Source organism: Odocoileus virginianus, chromosome 10 (genome assembly GCF_023699985.2).
Source record: "Odocoileus virginianus isolate 20LAN1187 ecotype Illinois chromosome 10, Ovbor_1.2, whole genome shotgun sequence".
Lineage (NCBI taxonomy): Eukaryota > Metazoa > Chordata > Mammalia > Artiodactyla > Cervidae > Odocoileus > Odocoileus virginianus.
The window spans coordinates 46,310,086-46,331,725 of record NC_069683.1 but is presented as its reverse complement, the minus strand read 5'-3'; the positions used below and the strand labels follow the sequence as shown (position 1 = coordinate 46,331,725).

General features: G+C 50.3%; 1 protein-coding gene and 1 non-coding gene across 6 annotated transcripts; both read left to right on the top strand.

The window, feature by feature from the left end:
* On the top strand, positions 1-16,015 carry ABCG4 (ATP binding cassette subfamily G member 4). 5 transcript variants are annotated; one of them, XM_020872028.2, is made up of 15 exons: positions 1-439; positions 1,180-1,432; positions 7,885-8,002; positions 8,110-8,242; positions 8,375-8,425; positions 8,810-8,955; positions 10,102-10,225; positions 10,353-10,467; positions 10,656-10,798; positions 11,749-11,847; positions 12,066-12,234; positions 12,321-12,421; positions 13,688-13,846; positions 14,006-14,124; positions 14,273-16,015. In XM_020872028.2, the coding sequence occupies exons 2-15, from the start codon at positions 1,195-1,197 to the stop codon at positions 14,496-14,498; spliced, it is 1,941 nt and encodes a 646-aa protein (XP_020727687.2). In that variant the 5' UTR covers positions 1-439; positions 1,180-1,194; the 3' UTR covers positions 14,499-16,015. The 5 variants fall into 5 exon arrangements, with proteins under 5 accessions (XP_020727687.2, XP_020727688.2, XP_070329584.1 ...); XM_020872029.2 differs by having other exon boundaries at positions 431-521; XM_070473483.1 differs by lacking the exon at positions 1-439 and adding an exon at positions 845-899.
* Positions 16,016-18,367: 2,352 nt separating this feature from the next.
* LOC139037288 (U6 spliceosomal RNA) lies at positions 18,368-18,474 on the top strand. The gene has a single exon (XR_011490109.1). It is a non-coding gene; the product is annotated as a U6 spliceosomal RNA (small nuclear RNA).
* The last annotated feature ends 3,166 nt before the right edge of the window (positions 18,475-21,640 follow it).

Sequence of the window (21,640 nt, the reverse complement as noted above, 5' to 3'; positions counted from 1 at the left end):
CTGAAATTCAGGGACCTGTCTCCACTGAGCGACTTCAGCTCTCTTCACCGCCTCGGAGTCGGCCTTTTGCCACCAATCCCCAGTCCTGGGTCCACACTTGCACTCTCTCCCACACCCCGAGTAGCCGGCGCTTCTCTCGCCTTCGCCATCCTCGCTTCCCGCTGGCTGCCGGGCGGCGTGGGCCCTTTAAGAACTGCAGGACCTGCTGGTAGCAGCTTGGGCGAGAGCGCAGTCGCCAAAGATTGGGCTTAGGGAACCGGGTGTGCACGGCCGAGAGGGGTAGGGGCACGCCCCAGTCTCCCCTCCCCAGACTTGTCATCTTTTTTCTGACCTGAGGCTCGAGCTCTCCCCTGTCGCCTGCTCCACCCTGGCCCCGCCCCGGCCCGGCCCCCGGGTTCGGGAGCCGGGACACCGGGCCCAGTGCCGCAGCCAGAGGCAGGTAAGGAGGACCTAGCGTTTCCATCCTCAGCCCGTGGCAGCGCTCATCATCTCAGCTCTGCACCAGCCCGGGGAGCCTCAAGGTGACCAGGCTTGCGGAAGATGGGAGGGGAATGACCCCCAATGCGGAGCTTAGTTGGCAATGTGGGTTTTGAGTCCGGGTGGTGAGCCCGTTTGAGGCGAGAGCCCAGGGCGCGCGGACCCAAGGCCGCCGGCAGGAGGGACTGTCCAGGGCACCTCGCCTAGAGATGGGGAGGGAGGTGCAGCGGGAGGCCCAGAGCATCCTCTTCCTCCGCCTTTGCCTGGTCCATCCTGCGGTCACCCTGCTACCCTGATTTCCGAGCAGGCAGCCTCTGCCAGCCGCCCTTTCTGCACCAGCCCCCCCCCCCCCCAACCCCGCCACCACCACACACACACACCTCCGCGCCCTATCCTGTCCCCAGAGACTGCTGGCCTGCGGGGTAAGGAGATTAGAGCCTCCGCGGGGAGGAGGGAGCGGGTGCTGACTTCGAGGGGTCCGGCTGGGGCTGGGCTGCCCAAGACCGTGGAGAGGTGGGAACTGAACATAACTGGGAGTGGTGGTCGGTGGAGGGCAGGTGCTCTGGAGGTAGGACGCGGGAGCTTCCGGTAGCCGACCTACCCTGAGAAGGAGGCGGGGAGGCGAGGGCACAGGAGAAAGCAAGAGAGCTCCGAGCCAGGGATGGAGGTCTGCCCCAAATTGAGCAGGGCCTCTCCCTTCAGGCCGGACTTGGCGTGATGGCGGAGAAGACTCTGGAGGCCGTGGCCTGTGGACTACGACCTGGAGCTGTAGCCATGGCCGTGGCGCTGGAAGACGGGGCGGAGCCCCCTGTGCTGACCACGCACCTGAAGAAGGTGGAGAACGACATCACCGAAGCCCAGCGCTTCTCCCACCTACCCAAGCGCTCAGCGGTGGACATTGAGTTCGTGGAGCTGTCCTATTCCGTGAGGGAGGGGCCCTGCTGGCGCAAACGGGGTAAGGGAGCAGTCTGGTGGGGAACTGTGGGCCCCTATGAGTTGCCCCTTCTGGAACAGGAGGCCTGGGTTTGTCCCCTGTTCTGCAAATCCTGCGGGAGCCAGTCCACTAAAATCTCAGCCCCTCATTTACTCTGCCGACAGCTGAGGTGCCAGGGTCTGAGCTCCCTTCACACCTGTAAACACCATGGGACACTAGGTTCAATGGGTTATTTCCTCTTCTGAGTTGACGCTTTTGTTCCTGGTCCTTGAGGAGTTGTCCTTCTTTGTTTCAGGTGGAGCTCCTGCCTTCTAAGGTGGATATGAGAAAGTCTGGGCTGTGTGGCAGCGGTTGTCCTCAGTGGTTAGCAAAAATCCTTGGACCTATGGAGCACTGCTAATTTTAAAAGATGTTCTCATTCCTGTCTTCTTACTTCATTCTTGCCAAAGTTCTCCAAGGCAGGGAGGGTGAAGGGTTGGTAGGATAGGTGATATCTTGTTGTTTAGTTGCTAAGTCTTGTTTGACTCTTTTGAGAGCCCATGGACTGTAGCCCTCCAGGTTCCTCTGTCCATGGGATTTCCCAGGCAAATTGGCCTGGGTTGCAATTTCTTTCTCCAGATTTGCCCGACTCAGGAATAAAACCTGGGTCTCCTGCTTTGCAGGTGGATTCTTTACTTCTGAGCTACCTGGGAAGCCCTCTCTATGTTGCTCTTATGAAAACTGAGGCCCTAAGAAGTTGAGTAACTTGACCAATGTCACACAGCTAATAAGTGGCAGTGTGAGGACCAGAAGCCGGGTTTCCCAGCTCTCCTTGCAGTGTTCCTTTCTTTCTCTTATCTTCCCTGTTAAGCATTCCCATCTCCATTGCTTCTCTATTTAAGACAGGTGGATAATGGGATTGCCTGCGACTCCAAATTCTCTGAATCCTCACCATCTCCCATCTTTTGCTCCTCACCCCATCCCCCTGCCCTGGGCTGGTTGAGCTGGGAATAGAGAAGCTGGGGTTTCCCCAGAGCCTGGGTGTGGATCAGGGGTGGAGCTGGGACATTCTTCTCTGAGGTTTAAGAAGTGTTTGGGGTGCTTAAGCGAACAAAAGATCACAGGGTCTGAGTCACTAGAATTTGAGATATCTGAGCTCTCTGCTCAGTGCCCTTGGTCCTGAGGCCAGTTTTGGGCACAATCAGGAGGTACCTGTTATTTCTTTAACCCTCAGTTTTTTGTTTGTTTGTTTTAATTGAGTGCAGTTTATTATACCGGCAGGCCCAAGGCAGAGTCTCCTCTTAGCCAAGGACCCTGACCAGTTTTTGAGAAAACATTATATACTCTAAGTGTACTTGCTCAAACCCACCTCCCCAAATTCCTTGAAACTAGTCTGGACAAGGTAAAAGAGAGATACGATCAAAGTTATCCCATGATTCATGTGTCGCAAGACTAGTGGATATTTATCAATAGGCCAGTGGTCATAGCCCAGTAAACATAATGGAATTTACCACTTTGTTCTGTTACAGAGATAATTAGCATATTGTTTTAGGCAACAGAGAGTCCAAGTACAAGTCCTGAGGTGCTTTTATCTGGGGAGTCTGATTTTCCATTGGTATGCCATTTCTATAGACACCCGGCACAAAGTTCAGAGTTCTTTGGGAGGGTGACCGTGCGTATAGCCTAATGTTCACAGCCTGGCCTAAGATGGAGTCCAGCTCCGTCTGTTTCCTCCTTCATTCCCCCTTCTTGATGCTCTTAACTCATATTATGAGCATCATTCAGAGGGATATATTGCACCCTGGCTCTCCAACCGCCAATTTGGGAGAATGACATCAACCTTCGGGTTATAAAGTTCATAATACATTGTAAAATTCAGGGTCCACAAAGCAGAAATATCAAGGCAACTATAACAATGGTAAATATAGTTTTCCACCAATCGCCCTTCACCCAAGATAGGACTGAAGTCCAGAAAGGAATGTTTTCATTTGACATTGCTTTTATCTGGTTTTTCATGTCATCTAAAGCAGTGATACATTGCCAGATAAGTCAGGAATGCATGCACAGCATTCAACCTTAATTAGAGCACAGGTCCCTCCTTGAGCCGCTGAGAGTATGTCCAAAGCCATTCTATTTTGAATCGCCGCTTTTCTCATTTGGCTTTGCTCTTCGTTTAAGGCTTGGATGGCTTCTGTTCTATCTAGGAGGGCCTGTTTTGTGAAATTAGTCAAGGCCTCTACTCATAATATCTGTTGTCCCTATAAGTAAGTAAGTCTAAGTTAGTCAGTATAGTCGCTCAGTCGTGTCCAACTCTTTGCAACCCTGTGGACTGTAGCCCACCAGGCTCCTCTATCCATGGGATTCTCCAGTCAAGAACACTGGAGTGGGTTGCCATTTCCTTCTCCCTAACCTCCAGTTTTAAGGACTTCCCTGGTGGCTCAGATGGTAAAGAATCTGCCTGCAATGTGGGAGACTGGGGTTCGATCCCTGGGTTGGGAAGATCCCCTGGAGAAGGGAATGGCTACCTGCTTCAGTATTCTGGCCTGGAGAATTCCATGGACAGAGGAGTGTGGGTGGTACAGTCCATGGGACCGCAAAGAGTTGGACACGACTGAGCAACTAACACTTTCAGTTTTAGGAGAAATGAAAATACAGAAGAAGTGTCTAGATGGGCCAACTCTCTGGTGGCTGCAGCTCAACTCACCAGCCACAAATGGGCACCCCTGACCAGGTCCTGGAGAAGGCAATGGCACCCCACTCCAGTGCTCTTGCCTGGAAAATCCCATGGACGGAGGAGCCTGGTAGGCTGCAGTCCATGGGATTGCGAAGAGTCAGACAACTGAGCGACTTCACTTTCACTTTTCACTCTCATGCATTGGAGAAGGAAATGGCAACCCACTCCAGTGTTCTTGCCTGGAGAATCCCAGGCTCGGCGGAGCCTGGTGGGCTGCCATCTCTGGGGTCGCACAGAGTTGGTCACGACTGAAGTGACTTAGCACTAGCAGCAGCAGACCAGGTCCTGCCCTCCTTTGCCCTTGCCAGGCCCATTCTGTTCTACTGGCCATTCTGCCATCTTTTGCATCCCTTGTCCCTCTCTCTGCTCTCTGTACTCCTCTCTCTGCCTGCTTTTCTCACGTGAATCCCTGTCCCTTTCTTTGGAGGACAGAGAGCAATTAGAGGTAGTGGTATAGAATCTGCCTCTCGATGCAGGAGACAGGAGACACGGGTTTGATCCCTGAGTTGGAAAGATCACCTGGAGAAGGAACTAGCAACCCACTCTAGTATTCTTGCCTAGAGAATGCCCATGGACAGAGGAGCTTGGTGGGCCACAGTTCATGGGGTCACAAAGAGTTGAACATAACTGAGCACGCAGGCACATTCATTCATTTCAAGAGGAAAAAGAATAAGGAGCATGGAGAAAGGGAGATTCTGACTTTCCCAGGTCAAAATTTGTCACCTGCCTCTCCTAATTATGTATGACATTTCTTGATAGTCAAAACACTTTTCTATTAATTATTATTAATCTCAGTTAATAGTCATAATAACCTTATTTTGTCCTTGGGAGGAGATACTAGTATCCTTATATTACAGGTGAGGAAATGGAGGCCCTGAAAGAGTAAGTGACTTCATAAAATTGCAAAGAGAGTTACTGATGGAGGAAGAACTAGAACTCTGGTGGGTCTCCATCCTGAAAGCCTGGGAGGCAGACCCTTCCCAGGTTGAGCAGCTGGGGTCCAGCAGGAGTCCCAAGACATGGGTTCTTAGCCACTTGTAAGCTGTGTGATCTTGAGCAGACTGCCCGCCCTCTCTTGCTCTCACTTTCCTCACCTATAAACAGGGATGATAAGAATACCCACCACATGGGCTTGTGCAGCTTAGCTGAGATGTTAGCCATGAAAATACTTTGTGAAAGGCAAGCATTAAGATGATATTTGAATTTGGCATCAGAGTTCAATCAAGTGCTTGGCAGTGATTAAATGAGGGGAAGGTTCATCATTGCCAATTTCTTCCCCTGCAAAAGAAATCACTTCTTATGAGTAGCTCTGAGAGGCATATGCTGGTGTGCACAGCCACACGTCTCTCTGATTGATGGTGACAATGACTGAAGCAGAGGGTTGGAATTCATGACGTCCCTTTTCCAAGTAAAGAACTTGCTGTGTGACCTTGGATGTCACTGAATGTCTCTGGGCCCTAGCTGCCTCATCTGTGTTGCTATGGCAGTGACTGAGGCAACGAGCTTTGTAAACTAGAAAGCACCATCCAGGCAGTTAGTATGATCAGGATCTCACAGTGGACACCAAAGAATCCCCTGTCTGATGGAATGTGTTCAGAAGAACAGCTGGGTGCTGTGGAGGGAGGGTGAAAGATCACATCCCTTCACTGCCTCTGCTAAGGAGGTAGAATGAAGAGGGAATTGGGCTCCATAGGGGACGGAAGAGAGTGGTAGTGAGTGTTGGCTGTCAGATTGGTGTTTCAATCTCACTGAGGCAGGCCTGTGAGGCCAGCCTCCTTGGCTTCATCTTTCCTCTCCATCCCCTTGTCTCAGCAGTTGATTCTGTGGAATCTCTGCCCTCTGCTCCCTGGATTGTATTACATATATGTTGTTATACAGCAGCGTTTTCCTCCCAAAGCCTGGAAAGCCTCTGCCTTTCTTTTCCATTTTGAAATGCTGCTCATTCTTCAACACTTAGCTCAATGCCACCTCTTCCATGAAGCCATTCCTGTCCCTCTACCCTCTTCAGTTCTATTTTCTAGATTCTCATTGCCCAAAACTTATGCTTCTATGATAACCCTTACTTTATCTTTCTTCAGATCTATAGATGATTTCTTTTTTAAAAAATTACTTGTTTTTTATGTGACTGTACTAGGTCTTAGCTGCCACATGTACTATCTTCAGTCTCCGTTGTGGCATGTGGGATCTTTAGTTGTGGCATGCAAACTCTTGGTTGGGACATGGGGGATCTAGTTCCCTGACCAGGAATGGAAACTGGGCCCCCTATATTGGGAGTGCGGAGTCTTGGCCACGGGATCACCAGGGAAGTCACCATAGATGTTTTCTTGTCCATCTCTTTTACCTAGACTATCACTGTCTTGAGTGCAGGAACTGTGTCTTCCTCTTTTTTTTTTTTTTTGATTGAGTGCCTGATACAGAGTTTGGAATGTAGTGTATATCAATAAGCATTATCACATGGAATTAACATTAAAATGCCACTTGCTTTTAATGTGCTCTATGTACCAAGCACTGTGTCATATATTTTACATACATATATATACATATTTCTTTATTTGTGGCTGTGCTGGGTCTTTGTTGCTGTGCAGGCTTTTCTCTAGTTGTGGCAAGCAGGGGCCGCTCTCCGGTTGCGGTGCGAGGGCCTCTCGTTTCGGGGGCCTCTCGTTGCGGAAGCCTCTCCTGTTGCAGGGCACAGGCTCCAGGGTGCGCAGCTTCAGTAACTGCGGCACGTGGGCTCAGCAGTTGTGGTGCACAGGCTTAGTTGTTCCGTGGCATGTGGGATCCTCCTAGTATAGGGATCGAACCTGTTTCTCCTGCATTGGAGGATTCTTTACCACTAAGCCACCAGGGAAGCCCTATTTTACATATATTATCTCATTGAACCTTTATAGCAACCCAGTGAGATAGATACTATCTATCGTACAATGAGGCACCTTACAAATGAGGCACCTGGAGCTCAGAGAGATTAAGCAGCTTGCTGCAGGTCACACAGCTAGCTGGTGAGTGTGGAGTCAGAATTTGAATACAGATCCAACTGACTCCAAATGTGTACTCTTAATGCATATGCTGCCTCCCAGTGAGTGAAAGGTGAGATTTTACTGGGCCACATTAGGGGCTGCAGAGATAAGCCTGGTGGGGAGACAGAGCATGCGGATGAAAGACTTTTAGAAGGAGGCCAAGGCTCTGAGAACACACATTCAGAACAAACACTTATTGAGCACCTAATACGTGCCAGCCAATCTGCTAAGGTTACAAAGATGAGTCACACACAGACCCTGTCCCCAAGGAGCTCACTAACTAAGAGGCTGGGGGAGGGGGCTGAGGGGCAGGCACCTCAAGCAACAAACATGCTGGCATATGAGAAGTGCTGTGGGAATAGAGGACAGTTACCTAGCTCAGAATGGAAAATCGGAAACGTCTTCCTGGAGTGGGTAAGAGAGTGGCTGCCGTGTTTGTAGAAGAGAAGTGGGGTCTTCTGTTGGGTCCCCTCTCCATACCCATCCATCGGATGTGGGGATTTTCCCATGGCTTTCAGAAGAGCACTGTCACCTCAGGTACGTTGACATGAGTGGTGGTTGCTTCTGGGGGGACAGAATGAGAGGGTACAGGTCATCACTGGGGCTCTGAGGGTCACTCTGCCATCCTAACCAAGTCACAGTGAGCAGAGACTGCCTAGTTCACTGATAGCCATGGCTCCCAATAGTCTGAGGTGTCTGTTCATTGAAGCACTGATCAAAAGTTCCTCCCTACCTCCCCGTTACAGGTTATAAGACCCTCCTTAAGTGCCTATCCGGTAAATTCTGCTGCCAGGAGATGATTGGCATCATGGGCCCCTCAGGGTCTGGCAAGTCCACGCTCATGAACATCTTGGCAGGATACAGGTAAGGACAAGGCTGGGGTAGAATGGGTGCAGGGCCCAGGAAGAGAGGTACCCTGGGGAGAGGTTCTGAAGTGACCCTGACCTCCATCTCTGACGCCGTTCCTGCAGGGAGTCTGGAATGAAGGGGCAGATCCTGGTCAATGGGAAGCCTCGGGAACTGAGGACCTTCCGCAAGATGTCTTGTTACATCATGCAAGAAGACATCTTACTGCCACACCTCACGGTGCTGGAAGCCATGATGGTGAGAGCTGGACAGCCATTGCCCCCTCCCAGTCCCCCAGGTGCCTGCTGTCCCCACCCTTTCCACTGGCCAAAGGGTCAAGGCTGTGCCTGCCCCCATGCATATCTGATCTGCCCCGTCTCTGGGCCCCAGGTCTCTGCTAACCTGAAACTGAATGAGAAGCAGGAGGTGAAGAAGGAACTGGTGAGTCGGTGGGGTGGGGTGGGGGGTGTGGGGAGGGGAAACAAGGCAGCTGCCCTTTCCAGGCCCTGAGATCTGGGGTGCCCTCGATTTGAGTGGGAGGAGAGGGGTGGCCAAGGCTGGGATGCTGGGTTTAAGGGAGATGCTTATTTAAATTGGGGTGGTGGGACTTGCCTGGTGGCCAAGTGTTTAAGACTCTACTCGTCTCTTACAGGGGTCCCAGGTTCCATCCCTGGTCAGGGGACTAAGATCCCACATGCCGTGCTGGGTGGCCAAAAAAATAAAATAATTAAAAAAATTTTTTTAATACATAAATACATTGGGGTGGTGCTGGGGGGAAGCAGAGACTCTGAAGCTGACCTGGGCTGTATGGGGGGGCTGGGCCAGGTGACGGAGATCCTGACGGCACTTGGCCTGCTGTCCTGCTCCCACACGAGGACAGCCCTGCTCTCCGGTGGGCAGAGGAAGCGCCTGTCCATCGCCCTGGAGCTGGTCAACAACCCACCTGTCATGTTCTTTGATGAGCCCACCAGGTTGTTCTCCCCTCCTCTCCTACTGGGCTGCCCCCTTCCCTCAGCCCAGAGCCAGAACTGGAGACTGCATCTGCTCCGCTGCTGGAGACCAGAGCACGTGTTTGTAGCCTCCTGAGGCCAGAGAAGGGCTGCACCCCTGCCAAGCTTGTTGCCTAGCAGCCCTATCCTTCACCCTTGCAGAAATCCCCATGTCCTCCCTGACTGTTGCCACCTGATCCTTCTCTCCCCAACAGCCAATCAATCAGGGTCCTGCTGAGTCTACCTTCTTTCTCCATCTCTCAGATTCACCCCACCCCCATTCTTAGTGCCAGTGCCTAAATTCAGGACATCATCAACTCTTGCCTGCATTTCTGCAACAGACTCCTCTCTCCTTGTCTCCAGTCTCTCCCAGCCCATCCTTCCTCCAAACTGCAACCAGAGTGAACTTTCTAAAAGACAAGTCTGGCAATACTCATTCCTCTGCTTAAAAACATGCAATGATTCGCATTTGCCCTCAGAATAAAGGCAGAGGACTTACAAGGTCCGGGGCTGAACCTACTTCTCTGGCCTCACATCTTGCTTCATGCTGTCTTGTATTTTATGCTCTAATAAGATTGAATCACTTATTATTCTCTTCGTCAAGCCATGTGTTCCATGCCTCTGAGCCTTGCACATGCTGTGTCTTCTGCCTGGAATGCCCTTCACCACTGCACCTGCCCTTGCCCCCTCACTTGGCTGAACTCTTTCTTCTGCTAGCCTCACTCTGGAACCTCCTCTGACCCCTCTCCCAAACCTTTGTACAGTGGATGTGAATTCTCCCCTACTTTTCATCCTGTTTCTACAGCATGGTTCACATTGTCTCAAATGATCTGTGCATTTCTCTCTCTCTCTCCCTTCCAACCAGAGTCTATGTCTTATTTATTTATCTTTGTAATCCCAGTGGCTGGAATTCAACAAGTGCTTAATAATTGCTTGTTGCACCTATCCATAGTCTGGGCTTCTTGGTACCTCCAATCGCCTGAATCATACAATGTGGATGGGATATAGGGGTGGCCAGAGTGACCCCCTTCCTGCCAGCTCCCTCGCCCTCATAGCAGCTGCCCCATTCAGACACTCCCTTGGCCATCCCCACCTCACCCTGCCCCCTGGTGGCCTCTCTCTGGACAGTGGACTGGACAGTGCCTCCTCTTTCCAAGTGGTGTCCCTCATGAAGTCCCTGGCCCAGGGGGGCCGAACCATCATCTGCACCATCCACCAGCCCAGTGCTAAGCTCTTTGAGATGTTTGACAAGGTGAGGGTCTCTGGGACTCAAAGGTGGCTGACCAGCAATGGGGAGAGGGCCGGGGGTCAGTCAGGGTGTGCTGGGACCTGCCTGACCCACTCGTGCTATTTTCCTTGCCCTTCTTTTTCCACCTCAGCTCTACATCCTGAGCCAGGGTCAGTGCATCTTCAAGGGCATGGTCACCAACCTGATTCCCTATCTGAAGGGGCTCGGTTTGCACTGCCCCACGTACCACAACCCGGCTGACTTCAGTGAGTAGGGGCCTGGTGCCAGGCTGGGATATGGTGGTGGGCCAAACCTAGGGGTCCAGATCATGTCCTTGGGCCTCCCCGGGGCAGAACACTGTCACCTGCCTTCCACACACACTCAAAGAAGAGCTGACTTGCCCTTGGGAAGCAAGGAGAGATCTGAGCTGAGTGTACCCCTCTGTGTCCCCCAGTCATCGAGGTGGCCTCTGGCGAGTATGGAGACCTGAACCCCCTGCTGTTCAGGGCTGTGCAGAATGGGCTCTGTGCCCTGGGAGAGAAGAACAGCAGCCCTGAGAAGAGTGAGGTTCCCGCCCTCTGTCCCTCTCGCCCTCTGGTGAGTAGGGGTGGAGGGAGCAGGATGCAGAGTTGGGGAGGGGAGACAGGACTGGGGACATGGCCCGGCCAGAGAGGCTGTGCCCCAGACTCCTGGGTACTAGGAAGAACCAGGACTCGGAATAGACCTACTATTAGCGGTGTGACCTTGGGCACATTACTTAACCTCTCTGAGCTTCGGCTTTCTCATTCATTTATTTGTTCAACCAATTCTTACCAAGCAACTGTAGTGCCACCTGGTAAGCAAGGTTGAATCTGTCTCTGGCCTCGTGGCCCGTGTGGTTTACTGTCATCTTTAACTTGGGGGTGATGATACTTATTTCACAGGCTTATTGGGAGGACTAATTAGATTAGTCACACAAAGCTCTTCCTACTCTAGCTGGCTCTTTTCCTTAAATGAGATACTGTGACCCCAGGGGACCAGAAGGGTTATTGTTGCTGTTGTCATCATTACCATTGTTAAAAATATTATCGTGAAGCTGGTTGCATAAAGTATTATGCCCTTAGGATAAATGTATTCAATGGATTAAAATTTCCCCAGAATGACTGGGGAATTCCCTGGCAGTTCATTGGTTCGGACTCTCTGCTTTCACTGCCTAGGGTGTGGGTTCAATCCCTGGTCAGGGAACTAGGATTCCACAAGCCATGCAGCTCAGTCAAATAAAATAAAGTTTAAAAATAAACAACTGATCTATTAATAGCCACCACAGGTGTCCTTGACTACCCTTCTGTCTCCTCCCTCCCCACTTCTGTTTACTCCCTCTTTGTGTCTCTCTGAATCTCACTCTGATTCACGCCTCTAAGGCCAGCTTCCAGGTACCCAGCTCAATGGTGGAGAATTCTGGAGGACCCTTGTCCCTGGGGACAGGCTCAGCGGTTTTCCCACCAATTGAGCTGGCTATGTGGTGGGTGGGTGGGGTGGGCTCACCTGATCCAATTTCCTCTCCCCAGGAAGTGGATACCGTTGAAAGCCACACCTTTGCCACCAGCTCCCTCACGCAGTTCTGCATCCTCTTCAAAAGGAGTTTCTTGTCCATCCTCAGGGACATGGTGAGACATCAAGTTGGAGGAAGGGGAGGCTGGTGTTGGCCTGGGTGTGTGTGGTGTAGGATAGCAGCAGTAGAGATGGCGATGGGTCCCTCTCCCAGTGGCCCCCAGTGCTCCTGTGGGTCTCTGTGCCTGTGAGGGCACACCCATGTTCCTATGCAAGTGGACTCACCCATCCCTAGCCTGTGATCCATCCTCTCTCATGATCACCCCTCACACAGGTCCTGACCCACCTGCGGTTCATATCCCATGCGGGGATTGGCGTGCTCATTGGTCTCCTCTACCTGCAAACTGGCAACGATGCCAACAAGGTCTTAAACAACACCGGCTGCCTCTTCTTCTCCATTCTTTTCCTCATGTTTGCCGCCATGATGCCAACTGTGCTCACCTGTGAGCTGAGATGCCCTGGGCATGGGCGGGTGTGGGGAGCATGGGGTAGGGTCAGGGTGCTATGCCTCATCAGCCTGTGTGTTCAGTCCCCTTAGAGATGGCAGTCTTCCTGAGGGAGCATCTCAACTATTGGTACAGCCTCAAAGTGTATTTCCTGGCCAAGACCATGGCTGACGTGCCCTTCCAGGTGAGCCTCTTCCTCCTTCCTCCCTGCTGCCTCCCCCCTGTCTTGCTCCTTCCACCCTTGCTTCCTGGCCCCCCTCAACCTTGTTACATGCCATCCTTTCCTTCACTTCTACTCACTTAGCAAGAGGTGGCGAGTTCCAACCATGCACCAGGCTCTTTGTCAGGCACTGGGGATGTAGCAATGAACATGGCGGAAGTAGTCTTGACCTTGTGGGATTTATGTTCCAGTGGGAATAAGAGAGGACAAACAACACGTGATGAAAATAATAGCCCTACAAATGACTCTTACTCAAGGCAGTAGAGAACAGCATGGGCTCTGGAGCCTTGCTGCTCCTTGTTAGCTGTGAGACACTGGCCAAGTCACCTAATCTCTTTTTGCTTCGATGTCTCCATTTGTAAAATAGAATGATAATAATATCTACCTTGTGATTGTTTATGAGAATGAAATGAGTTAATACAGGTAAAGTACTTAGAATAGTACTTGGCACGTACTGAAGTATCCAATAATGTTTGCTGGGTTTGATTGTTATGGCCACCACTACCCTCTTCCAAGCACCAGGGTCACCAATGATCCATAGGTTACCTTTGAGCAAATTAGAAGAGGTGTCCCTTCCCCAGGGAAAGGGTGCACTGTGCCGGGGTGAGAAGATTACAAGCTGGGGCTTGGCTCCTTGTTGCCTCTTGGTTGAGTGCCTTGTCCAGGGAGCAGCCCTCACTACTGTACCTGGTATCTCGGTCCCTGTTGCCCAGGAACTGATGGGGACAGAGGGCTCCCCAGGTGGCGCTCGTGGTAAACAATCCACCTGCCAGTGCAGGAGACATGAGAGATACAGTTTCAGTCCCTGGGTTGGGAAGACCTCCTGAAGGAGGGTATGGCAACCCTCTCTGATATTCTTGCCTGGAGAATCCCATGGACAGGGGAGTCTGGTGGGCTATGGTCCATAGGGTTGCAAAGAGTTGGACACGAAGCTTACAGTGGGACAAAAGGCGCTCATATGTAAAGTAATTAACAATATAAGGGATCTGCTGGTCAGATGGGATGGATCTTCAAAGAAGTCACCAGGCCTGCATGGGCCTGGGTGGGCCTGATGGAAGATGAATGAGGTTCTTAGTGCCAGGGAAGGGGACACATGTCAAGTTCATGTGACAGCATGAGCAGGAGGACAGAGGACCAGGCATGGACACTCTAGCGTTGCTGTCCTAAAGGTTCCTGCCTGGGTGGAGTTGAGGGTCTTGGCCGCTGCCCAGCCCTGTGCCTTCTCCCCAGGTGATATGCCCAACTGTGTACTGCAGTATCATGTACTGGATGACAAGCCAGCCGGCTGAAACCAGCCGCTTCCTGCTCTTCTTAGCCCTGGCTACCTCCACGGCCTTTGTGGCCCAGTCTTTGGGGATGCTGATTGGAGCTGCCTCTAGCTCCCTACAGGTGAGGGGCTGGCACGTGGGGACCCCCAAGAGAGGGATTGAAGTCTAGTGGGAGGAAGCAGGGGCTGACCTAAGGAATGGGATGGATCTCTGGGAAGCCCGGTCCTGAGTCTGTCCTGGTCACCCCTGTGATGGCCTGGTCCCCTTCCCTCCCCTGCAGGTGGCCACCTTTGTGGGTCCCGTCACCTCTGTCCCTGTCCTCCTGTTCTCCGGTTTTTTCGTCAGCTACAAAACCATCCCCAGTTACCTGCAGTGGAGCTCCTACCTTTCCTATGTCAGGTCAGTACCCCTCCCCTTCCCATCTGCCCCTGCTCCTCCTTGCAGGAGGCCGTGCCTCCAGGTAAGAGATTGCACCTGGCCTCTGGCAGTTTGCCCAGGTGGCAGGGGCCCTGTGCTCTGTCCTGCTCTGATGCCTGTGATTGCCTAGGTATGGCTTCGAGGGTGTGATGCTGACCATATATGGCATGGGGAGAGAAGACCTGAGCTGCCTGACGGAACACTGCCCTTTCCAAAAGCCACAGAGCATCCTCCGAGCCATGGATGTTGAAGGTGGCAAGCTCTACATGGACTTCCTGGCCTTGGGCATCTTCTTCCTGTTCCTGCGGCTGCTGGCGTACCTTGTGCTCCGCTACCGAATCAAGTCCGAGAGATAGAGCTTTGCCTTGGCCTGGGCCCCAGCCCTTTGGGACTGTTTTAACCTTGTAGACTTGGGTCCTCCCCTCTCTCAGCTCCTTTGTAGGCTGGCTGTCGGACTGCGCTCCCAGCCTTGGCCCTAGGGGTGGGGGTGCCAGGCCTCTCTGCCATGCCCAGGATTCTTTCCAAGTTGACTCGGTCTGTAGCTTCCTCCCTCCTCTCTCCAACACCTGCATGCGAAGACCACTAGGAGGCTGCCACCCTCCTTCCTGCCCCGCCCCTGACACCCTCCTCTGTTGTCTGCCTGGGAGCCCCAGGCTCTCCAGGCCCCCTCTCACAATTGACCAAAGTGGTCCTCCTTTTGGGTCCCACCACACAAGTGTTTGTAAACTGGCTGTTATAAGGTTGGGGTTCTAGGGCTTGGTCCCGGTGAGATCCCCTGGATGTCCTGTTGGAATGGGGCAGGGACAGGCTCTGGAAGCCTCTTCTTCCTTCTCCTTACTTCTCTCTGCCCCTAGACCCTGGCTGGTCTGGACAATCAGTGGGGACAGGTGTTTGGATCTGTCTGGACCATCCCTCCCAGTCCCAGGGGTTGGAGAGGGCTGGCGCCTTGGGCTGTCCCCCGGGCCCCTCTGGCAGGGGCTGGGCCTATGGCTCCTCTGCAATAATGTCTCTGTTTCTTTCCCATCTGTTGCTGGAAGTGGAGAAGACGCTTTCTTCCGGGGTGAGGGTGGAGTGGGGTGGAGGGGGTGGTGGTGAGTGAGTGAAGACCCAAGCCTCCCTTCTTGCTGCTCACGTGGTCCCGCAGTGCTCCCTCCCCTCTCCTGAATTACAGGCACATCCACACAATACAAACAGGCAATCTCTACCCTACACACACTCGCCATCCCCCTGATGGCTCAGAGGCAGGGTGATGGTGGCATGGTGGTGGCAGGTGCTCTGGGGAGGTCAATGCCAACCTCTTCCTGGGGCCCCCACTTTGACTCTAAGGATGAGGCTGGTGCTGCCCGGGCCGTCTCCAGGAGCTGCAGGTGTCTACCCCCCAGTCTTCCCTCCTTCCCAAGCCTGGGGCGGCATAGGGTACCAGCTCCCTGGAGTTTAGGACCCCACACAAGCACAAAGCACGAGCATAAGTTGGACATGGTCACCGCCTCCCCATGGCTCTTCTTTTGCGTGTCAAGCTGGCAATGTCACTCCCTCATCCCTTCCATGGCCACTTGCGGCTCATTCAAACTCCTGTCCATGTCCTGCTACCTGCTTCCTATCGGCCAAGGTGGGCCCTGGGTGTCAAAGCAGCATGGCCAGGGCACCAGAGTGACAGATGCATCTAGAATACGTCTGACTTTCCTGGGATGGCTGGGGTCCAGGCTCATTATTTCTGATTTCCTCTTCCCCTAGGGCACTTGTCACCCTTTCTTCCTGTGCACATACCACTCTACCTTCCTTACCCTGCCACGGATTCTCCCCATCACACAGAGATGCCCACTGTATTTGTGGGATTTCACTCATTATTAATAAAACCTATATTTATACAGTATGCTGCGTGGAAATATGTGTGGGTCTGGCACTCGGTACCGTGGGCTATTAGGTGGTCTTCAAAGCTCTTGGTAAGAAGTCTATGTGCTTTAGGGAGCTGTGGCAATGGATGGGAAGTCCTAGATGGAAATCAAGCTGGTGAGTGTGTAACTTATGAGATATATGTATTATGCTCCACATCTTACAAATTCTTATGTTCACTATCTCAAGGGAGTCTCAGATCAAACCTGCATTATCTCTCGTGACAACCCACTTTGCAGATAAGAGAGCTGAGACTTGGGTTAAGTAACTTGCCAAAGGGCCCTGAGCTAAGGGAAGTGGGACTCAGCTCTGGCAACCAGGTCTTCTGCCTTCTGCCTCATCCTTGGCATCAGCTGATGATGCTTATTTATGGTGTATCTGCAAGCTGTGTGCTTCCCAGATGGCACTAGTGGTAAAGAATCTGCCTGCCAATGTAGGAGACTCCAGAGACGTGGGTTCGATTCCTGGGTGGGGAAGATCCCCGGAGGAGAAAAGGCAACCCACTCCAGTATTGCTGCCTGGAAAATTCCATGCACAGAGGAGCCTGGAGGGCTACAGTCCATGGTGCCGCAGAGTCAGACACAGCTGAGCACACACATGCATACACACACATGCAAGCTCTGTGCATGGGTTCTGTGTCTGTTGCATGGGTGAGTTCTTGCCTGACTGATACCCGGCTCTCTTTTCAGAACTCACTGAGCCCTGGTTCCCTGATTCTGCCTATGGGAGAGAGGGGAAGGTTAGGAGTCATGAAGGCAGTGAGAAGCAGAAAGCTTCAGGGGCCTAACCCCAGGATAAGAGTGGCAGGGACCCCACTGAGCTTAACACAGATTTCCCCATTTCCTCTTCACTTCTTTTCTACTGAGCCACACTTCCAGGGCAGTCCATCAGCCATGAGGACTGCTCTGGTTGAAACCATCTGGTGTTGTCTAGGGGCTCCGAAGACCTCCAGTACCATAATTTTTTATGTCTCAGCACAAAGAAGATAGAAATGATTCATTAGAATAGGATGCTTGTGAGACTTACAAGCAGGCAGGCAAGGGATGCTGCACCCAGTACTTACTGGGCTACAGTTTTATAATCAAAAGAAAAATGAGGAAGGGGAGAAGAACTTTGTCTTTGACATTATGCTTCTATCATCAACTCCTTCTCCAGGTTGAGCAGGGGAGTTTTCTTGTCCCTGTGGTCAAGCTAGGTCCACAAATTATGGACCAAATATTGTTTATGTGTGCAGAGAACATGTCCTGGGAATCATTAACCATTGTTTGCTTGTTTTGGAGCACGTCTTGTGCTTCTGTTGCATGGTTTCACGGCTAAACAAGCCTGTGTGGTTTTGTGGTTAAGCAAACCTGCTTTCTTGAGTACCCATTAACTTACAGGGGTCTCCCATATTTTTTTACTTACAATCACCTAGTGGGATTAACTATTTAATCACCTACTTTGTCCCTGTACTCTGTCCCTATCATTGTGGCCTGAGATTTGAAGTAGGCAATTGTCTGGAAGGCCTTAAGGGCTGGTAGAAGGATTACCGAAAAAGGAATACATTGTCTCACCCTCTTCTCTCCTGATCCTGAGCTTGGGGACTGAAGGAAAAAGCAGCATCAGTTCTGCCGGTTGCCCAGAATACCCTAGTAGTGCCACGGGTAGGGTAGGGCCCAATTTATGACTAGCTGGGTACTTGGCTGGAGATGAACTAACTGAGTTTCTTATGGGGGTGGGCATGGGGGTTGGGAAGTGGGAAGTCTGAGTCCTAGCTCCTGGAATTCTAGTTAGCTTTAAGGGCCACTCTGGGTGCCACCAGATGGTGACTGCAGCCATGAAATTAAAAGACGCTTACTCCTTGGAAGGAAAGTTAAGACCAACCTAGACAGCATATTAAAAAGCAGAGACACACACAAAAAAAAAAAATTGAAAAAAAAAAATAAAAAGCAGAGACATTACTTTGCCAACAAAGGTCTGTTGGGTCAAGGCTATGGTTTTTCCAGTGGTCATGTATGAATGTGAGAGTTGGACTGTGAAGAAAGCTGAGCGCCGAAAAATTGATGCTTTAGAACTGTGGTGCTGGAGAAGACTCTTGAGAGTCCCTTGGACTGCAAGGAGATCCAACCAGTCCATCCTGAAGGAGATCAGTCCTGGGTGTTCATTGGAAGGACTGATGCTGAAGCTGAAACTCCAATACTTTGGCCATCTCATGCAAAGAGTTGACTCATTGGAAAAGACCCTGATGCTGGGAGGGATTGGGGGCAGGAGGAGAAGGGGATGACAGAGGATGAGATGGCTGGATGGCATCACCGACTCGATGGGCATGAGTTTGAGTAAACTCCGGGAGTTGGTGCTCGCTTCGGCAGCACATATACTAAAATTGAAATGATACAGAGAAGATTAGCATGGCCCCTGTGCAAGGATGACACGCAAATTCGTGAAGCGTTCCATATTTTTTAAGAGAGTGCAAATGGTATTTTACATATCTTAGAGTTAAAGTTAAATTATACAATTAATTTTCATTTGTCATTCTCTGATCATTAGAATTTTCTCAATATCTCTTCTCTGAAGTATCAGTAAAAATGCTTTCAAATTGGTGTCACTTATTATAGGTGATACATTTATGCCTGTGTGTCTCTGAAGTATGTTAGCATGTTTGTGTATATTTGCTGTCTTTCATAAAAATATTTAAGCCTTTGAGTGTTCATGGCTCTAAGGTGTTGAAGGGCATTTTGTGGGCCTACTGTGTTCTAGAGATTCAGGGCACAACTTAGACACTTTGGCTAAATTTTAATGCTCCCTGGTTGCTCTGAAAGCCAACTGTGATGCTTCACCAGTCTTGCTGCATGAGCTGAGCGGCAGGCCCCTCCTGGTCATGTCGCATGAGTACACCAGAAAGTGTGTGAACACTATAATCCTTGGAATTTGCTTTGGAGGCATCTGTCACCCAGGATATGTTGCATACACATGAGAGAGAGCTATTTTCACAGGAAAATAATGTTTTATTATTTTTATTTTATGGTAATACATTTATTTTAGAGAATGTAAATCACACACACACATATCAGAAATAAAAAATTGTCATAATCCCACACACAAAAAAAACCAAAAAAACTCCGGGAGTTGGTGATGGACAGGGAGGCCTGGCGTGCTGCGATTCATGGGGTCGCAAAGAGTCAGACATGACTGAGTGACTGAACTGAACTGAACTGGACTGGGTGCCTCCTTCTCCCTGGCATAATGCCAATAGATGGCTCCCATAAGTCAGAAGGCACAAAATCCCACCACTATATAGTCTAAAGATTTTTCATTTTTACTTTCTCTCTCTCTTAATATTTATTTATCTGGCTGTACCGAGTCTTAGTTGCAGCATATGGGATCTAGTTCCCTGACCAGGAATTGAACCCAGGGGCCCTGCATTGGGAGGGCAGAATCTTAGCCACTGGACAATCAGGGAAGTCCCTTCTTTCTCTTTTAAGATGAAATTTAAAATACTTTCAAAAGAGTAACACTTATAAGTTCACACATTTGTACATTCCCTTAGGAGCTAAAGGAAATGAACAGCCATTCCAGAGCCAGCAAAGGCCATTCAGGCACAGAGAACATTCGTTGAGTGGCTCACCTAATTGCAAAGAAAGCACTTTTGTTTCTTGCAGCAACCCCCTGAGGCTGAGAGGAGGAGTATGATCATTTCCTCCGTTTACAGAGAAGGAAACCAAGGCATGGAGAAGTGCTTTGAGCAAGCCCTCAAGTTGCTATGCTCTTGCCACTGAGAGTCTTCTCAATTTCTACTCCCAGTCCCAGTAACCTGCGGAGGTGCCGGGTGACTTTCAAACATGTTTTGAAATGGACCCACTCTCTCTGAATGCCAGCCTTCCTGGACTCAGAGATCGTTTCCTTCAACACGGTGCTGCCTTCTGTGTCAGGGTCTGTGCAAGGTGCAGGAGGACAGAGATGACCACGGCACTTCGTGCTGCAGCTCTGTGGCACCTGCTGCCCCGTCCTGAGGTCAGACGACAGAGCACATGCCCACAGCATGACTCACAGTGCTTCTGTCTGCAAGAGGCTGGTCAAATTATATGTCATTAATAAAGCTTACATGGTTGCCATACCCTCTGAGGGGACAGGGGAGGGAAATGGTTTGTTCTGTACTGGGTCCAGTAATGCAACCAGAGGCCTGTCTGCCTCACGTGGCTAGGGAAGTGGAGTGAAGCTAGAGGAGCGCCCCAGGTCCTAAAATCACATTCGCAGGGTCACTCTGCCTCCTCTCCCCTCACCCCTTACCCCTCCCACACCCTGTTCAGAACTCTTGAAATCAAATGTGTTGTCTTCCTGCTGTCAGGAATGCCCTTCCATTCCTTGGCTTTTTAAGAAAAATTTTAATTGACACATTATTGATTTACAATGTCTCAGGTGTATAGCAATGTGATTCAGTTTTATACATACATATATATATTCAACTATATATATATATTCTTTTTCAGATTATTTTCCATTATAGGTTATTACAAGATCTTGAATATAATTCCCTGTTCTATTTGCTGTTTATTTTATTTTTACTTTTTATTTTTAAAAAGTATTTATTTATTTATTTTGCTGTGCTGGGTCTTAGTTGTGGCAAGTGGGATCTTCCATCTTCGTTGAAGCACATGGCACCTTTGTAGTTGTGGCATGTTGGATCTAGTTCCCTGACCAGGGATTGAACCTGGGCCCCTGCAATGGGAGCATGGAGTCAGCCACTGGACCTCCAGGGAAGTCCCTGATTATGTTTTATATGTAGTAATGTGTATCTGTTAATCCCAAAGTCCAAAAGTATCCCCCCCTTCCCTTTCCCCTTTGGTAACCATAAGTTTGCTTTTTATGTCTGTTAGTTTATTTGTTTTGTAAATAAGTTCATTTTTTAAATTAATTTATTTTTAATTGGAGTGTAATTGCCTTACAATATTGTTGGTTTCTGCCATATACCAGCATGAATCAGCCATAGATATATATATATATATATGTCCCCTCCCTCTTGAACCTCCCTCCTTGTACCCTTTTTTTTTAAGATTCTGCATATAAGTGATATCATATGATATTTGTCTTTCTCTGTCTGACTTACTTCACCTAGTAGGATCATCTCTAGCTCCATCCATGTTGCTGCAAATGTCATTATTTCATTGGTTTTTTGGGCTGAGTACCACCTTATTTTTTAAGATCCAGTTCAAATGTCACTTCCGGGTCACAGTCAGTGAGTAACTTCCTCTCCCAGACTTTCCTAAGGCTTCCATCTGCCTCTGAAGTACCGTGCTTTGGGTCCCCTAGAGGGGAGCTGCTCTGGTCTGGTCCTCGTTCTTCTTGTTCTTGTTGTTCAGTCTTAGCCCAATACCACGCATTTGGTGAAAGAACAGAAGTTTACACGTATAAGTGAATCTTCAGTCTGGATGGAAGGTAGAGATTGAGTCAGGAGATAGGCGGGCTCCAGGCTAGACATTTACAACTGGCCTCCTGTTTGCATTTCTTGGGGCTGGAAGAAGTGGGCTTTAGCCTGGGTAGTTAACAACTGTTTGCAATTCCTGATCTAAGAGATAGGCTCCAGTTGAGGAAGTAACAACAGAAGCAGGGTAAATAGCCAGTCTTTGTC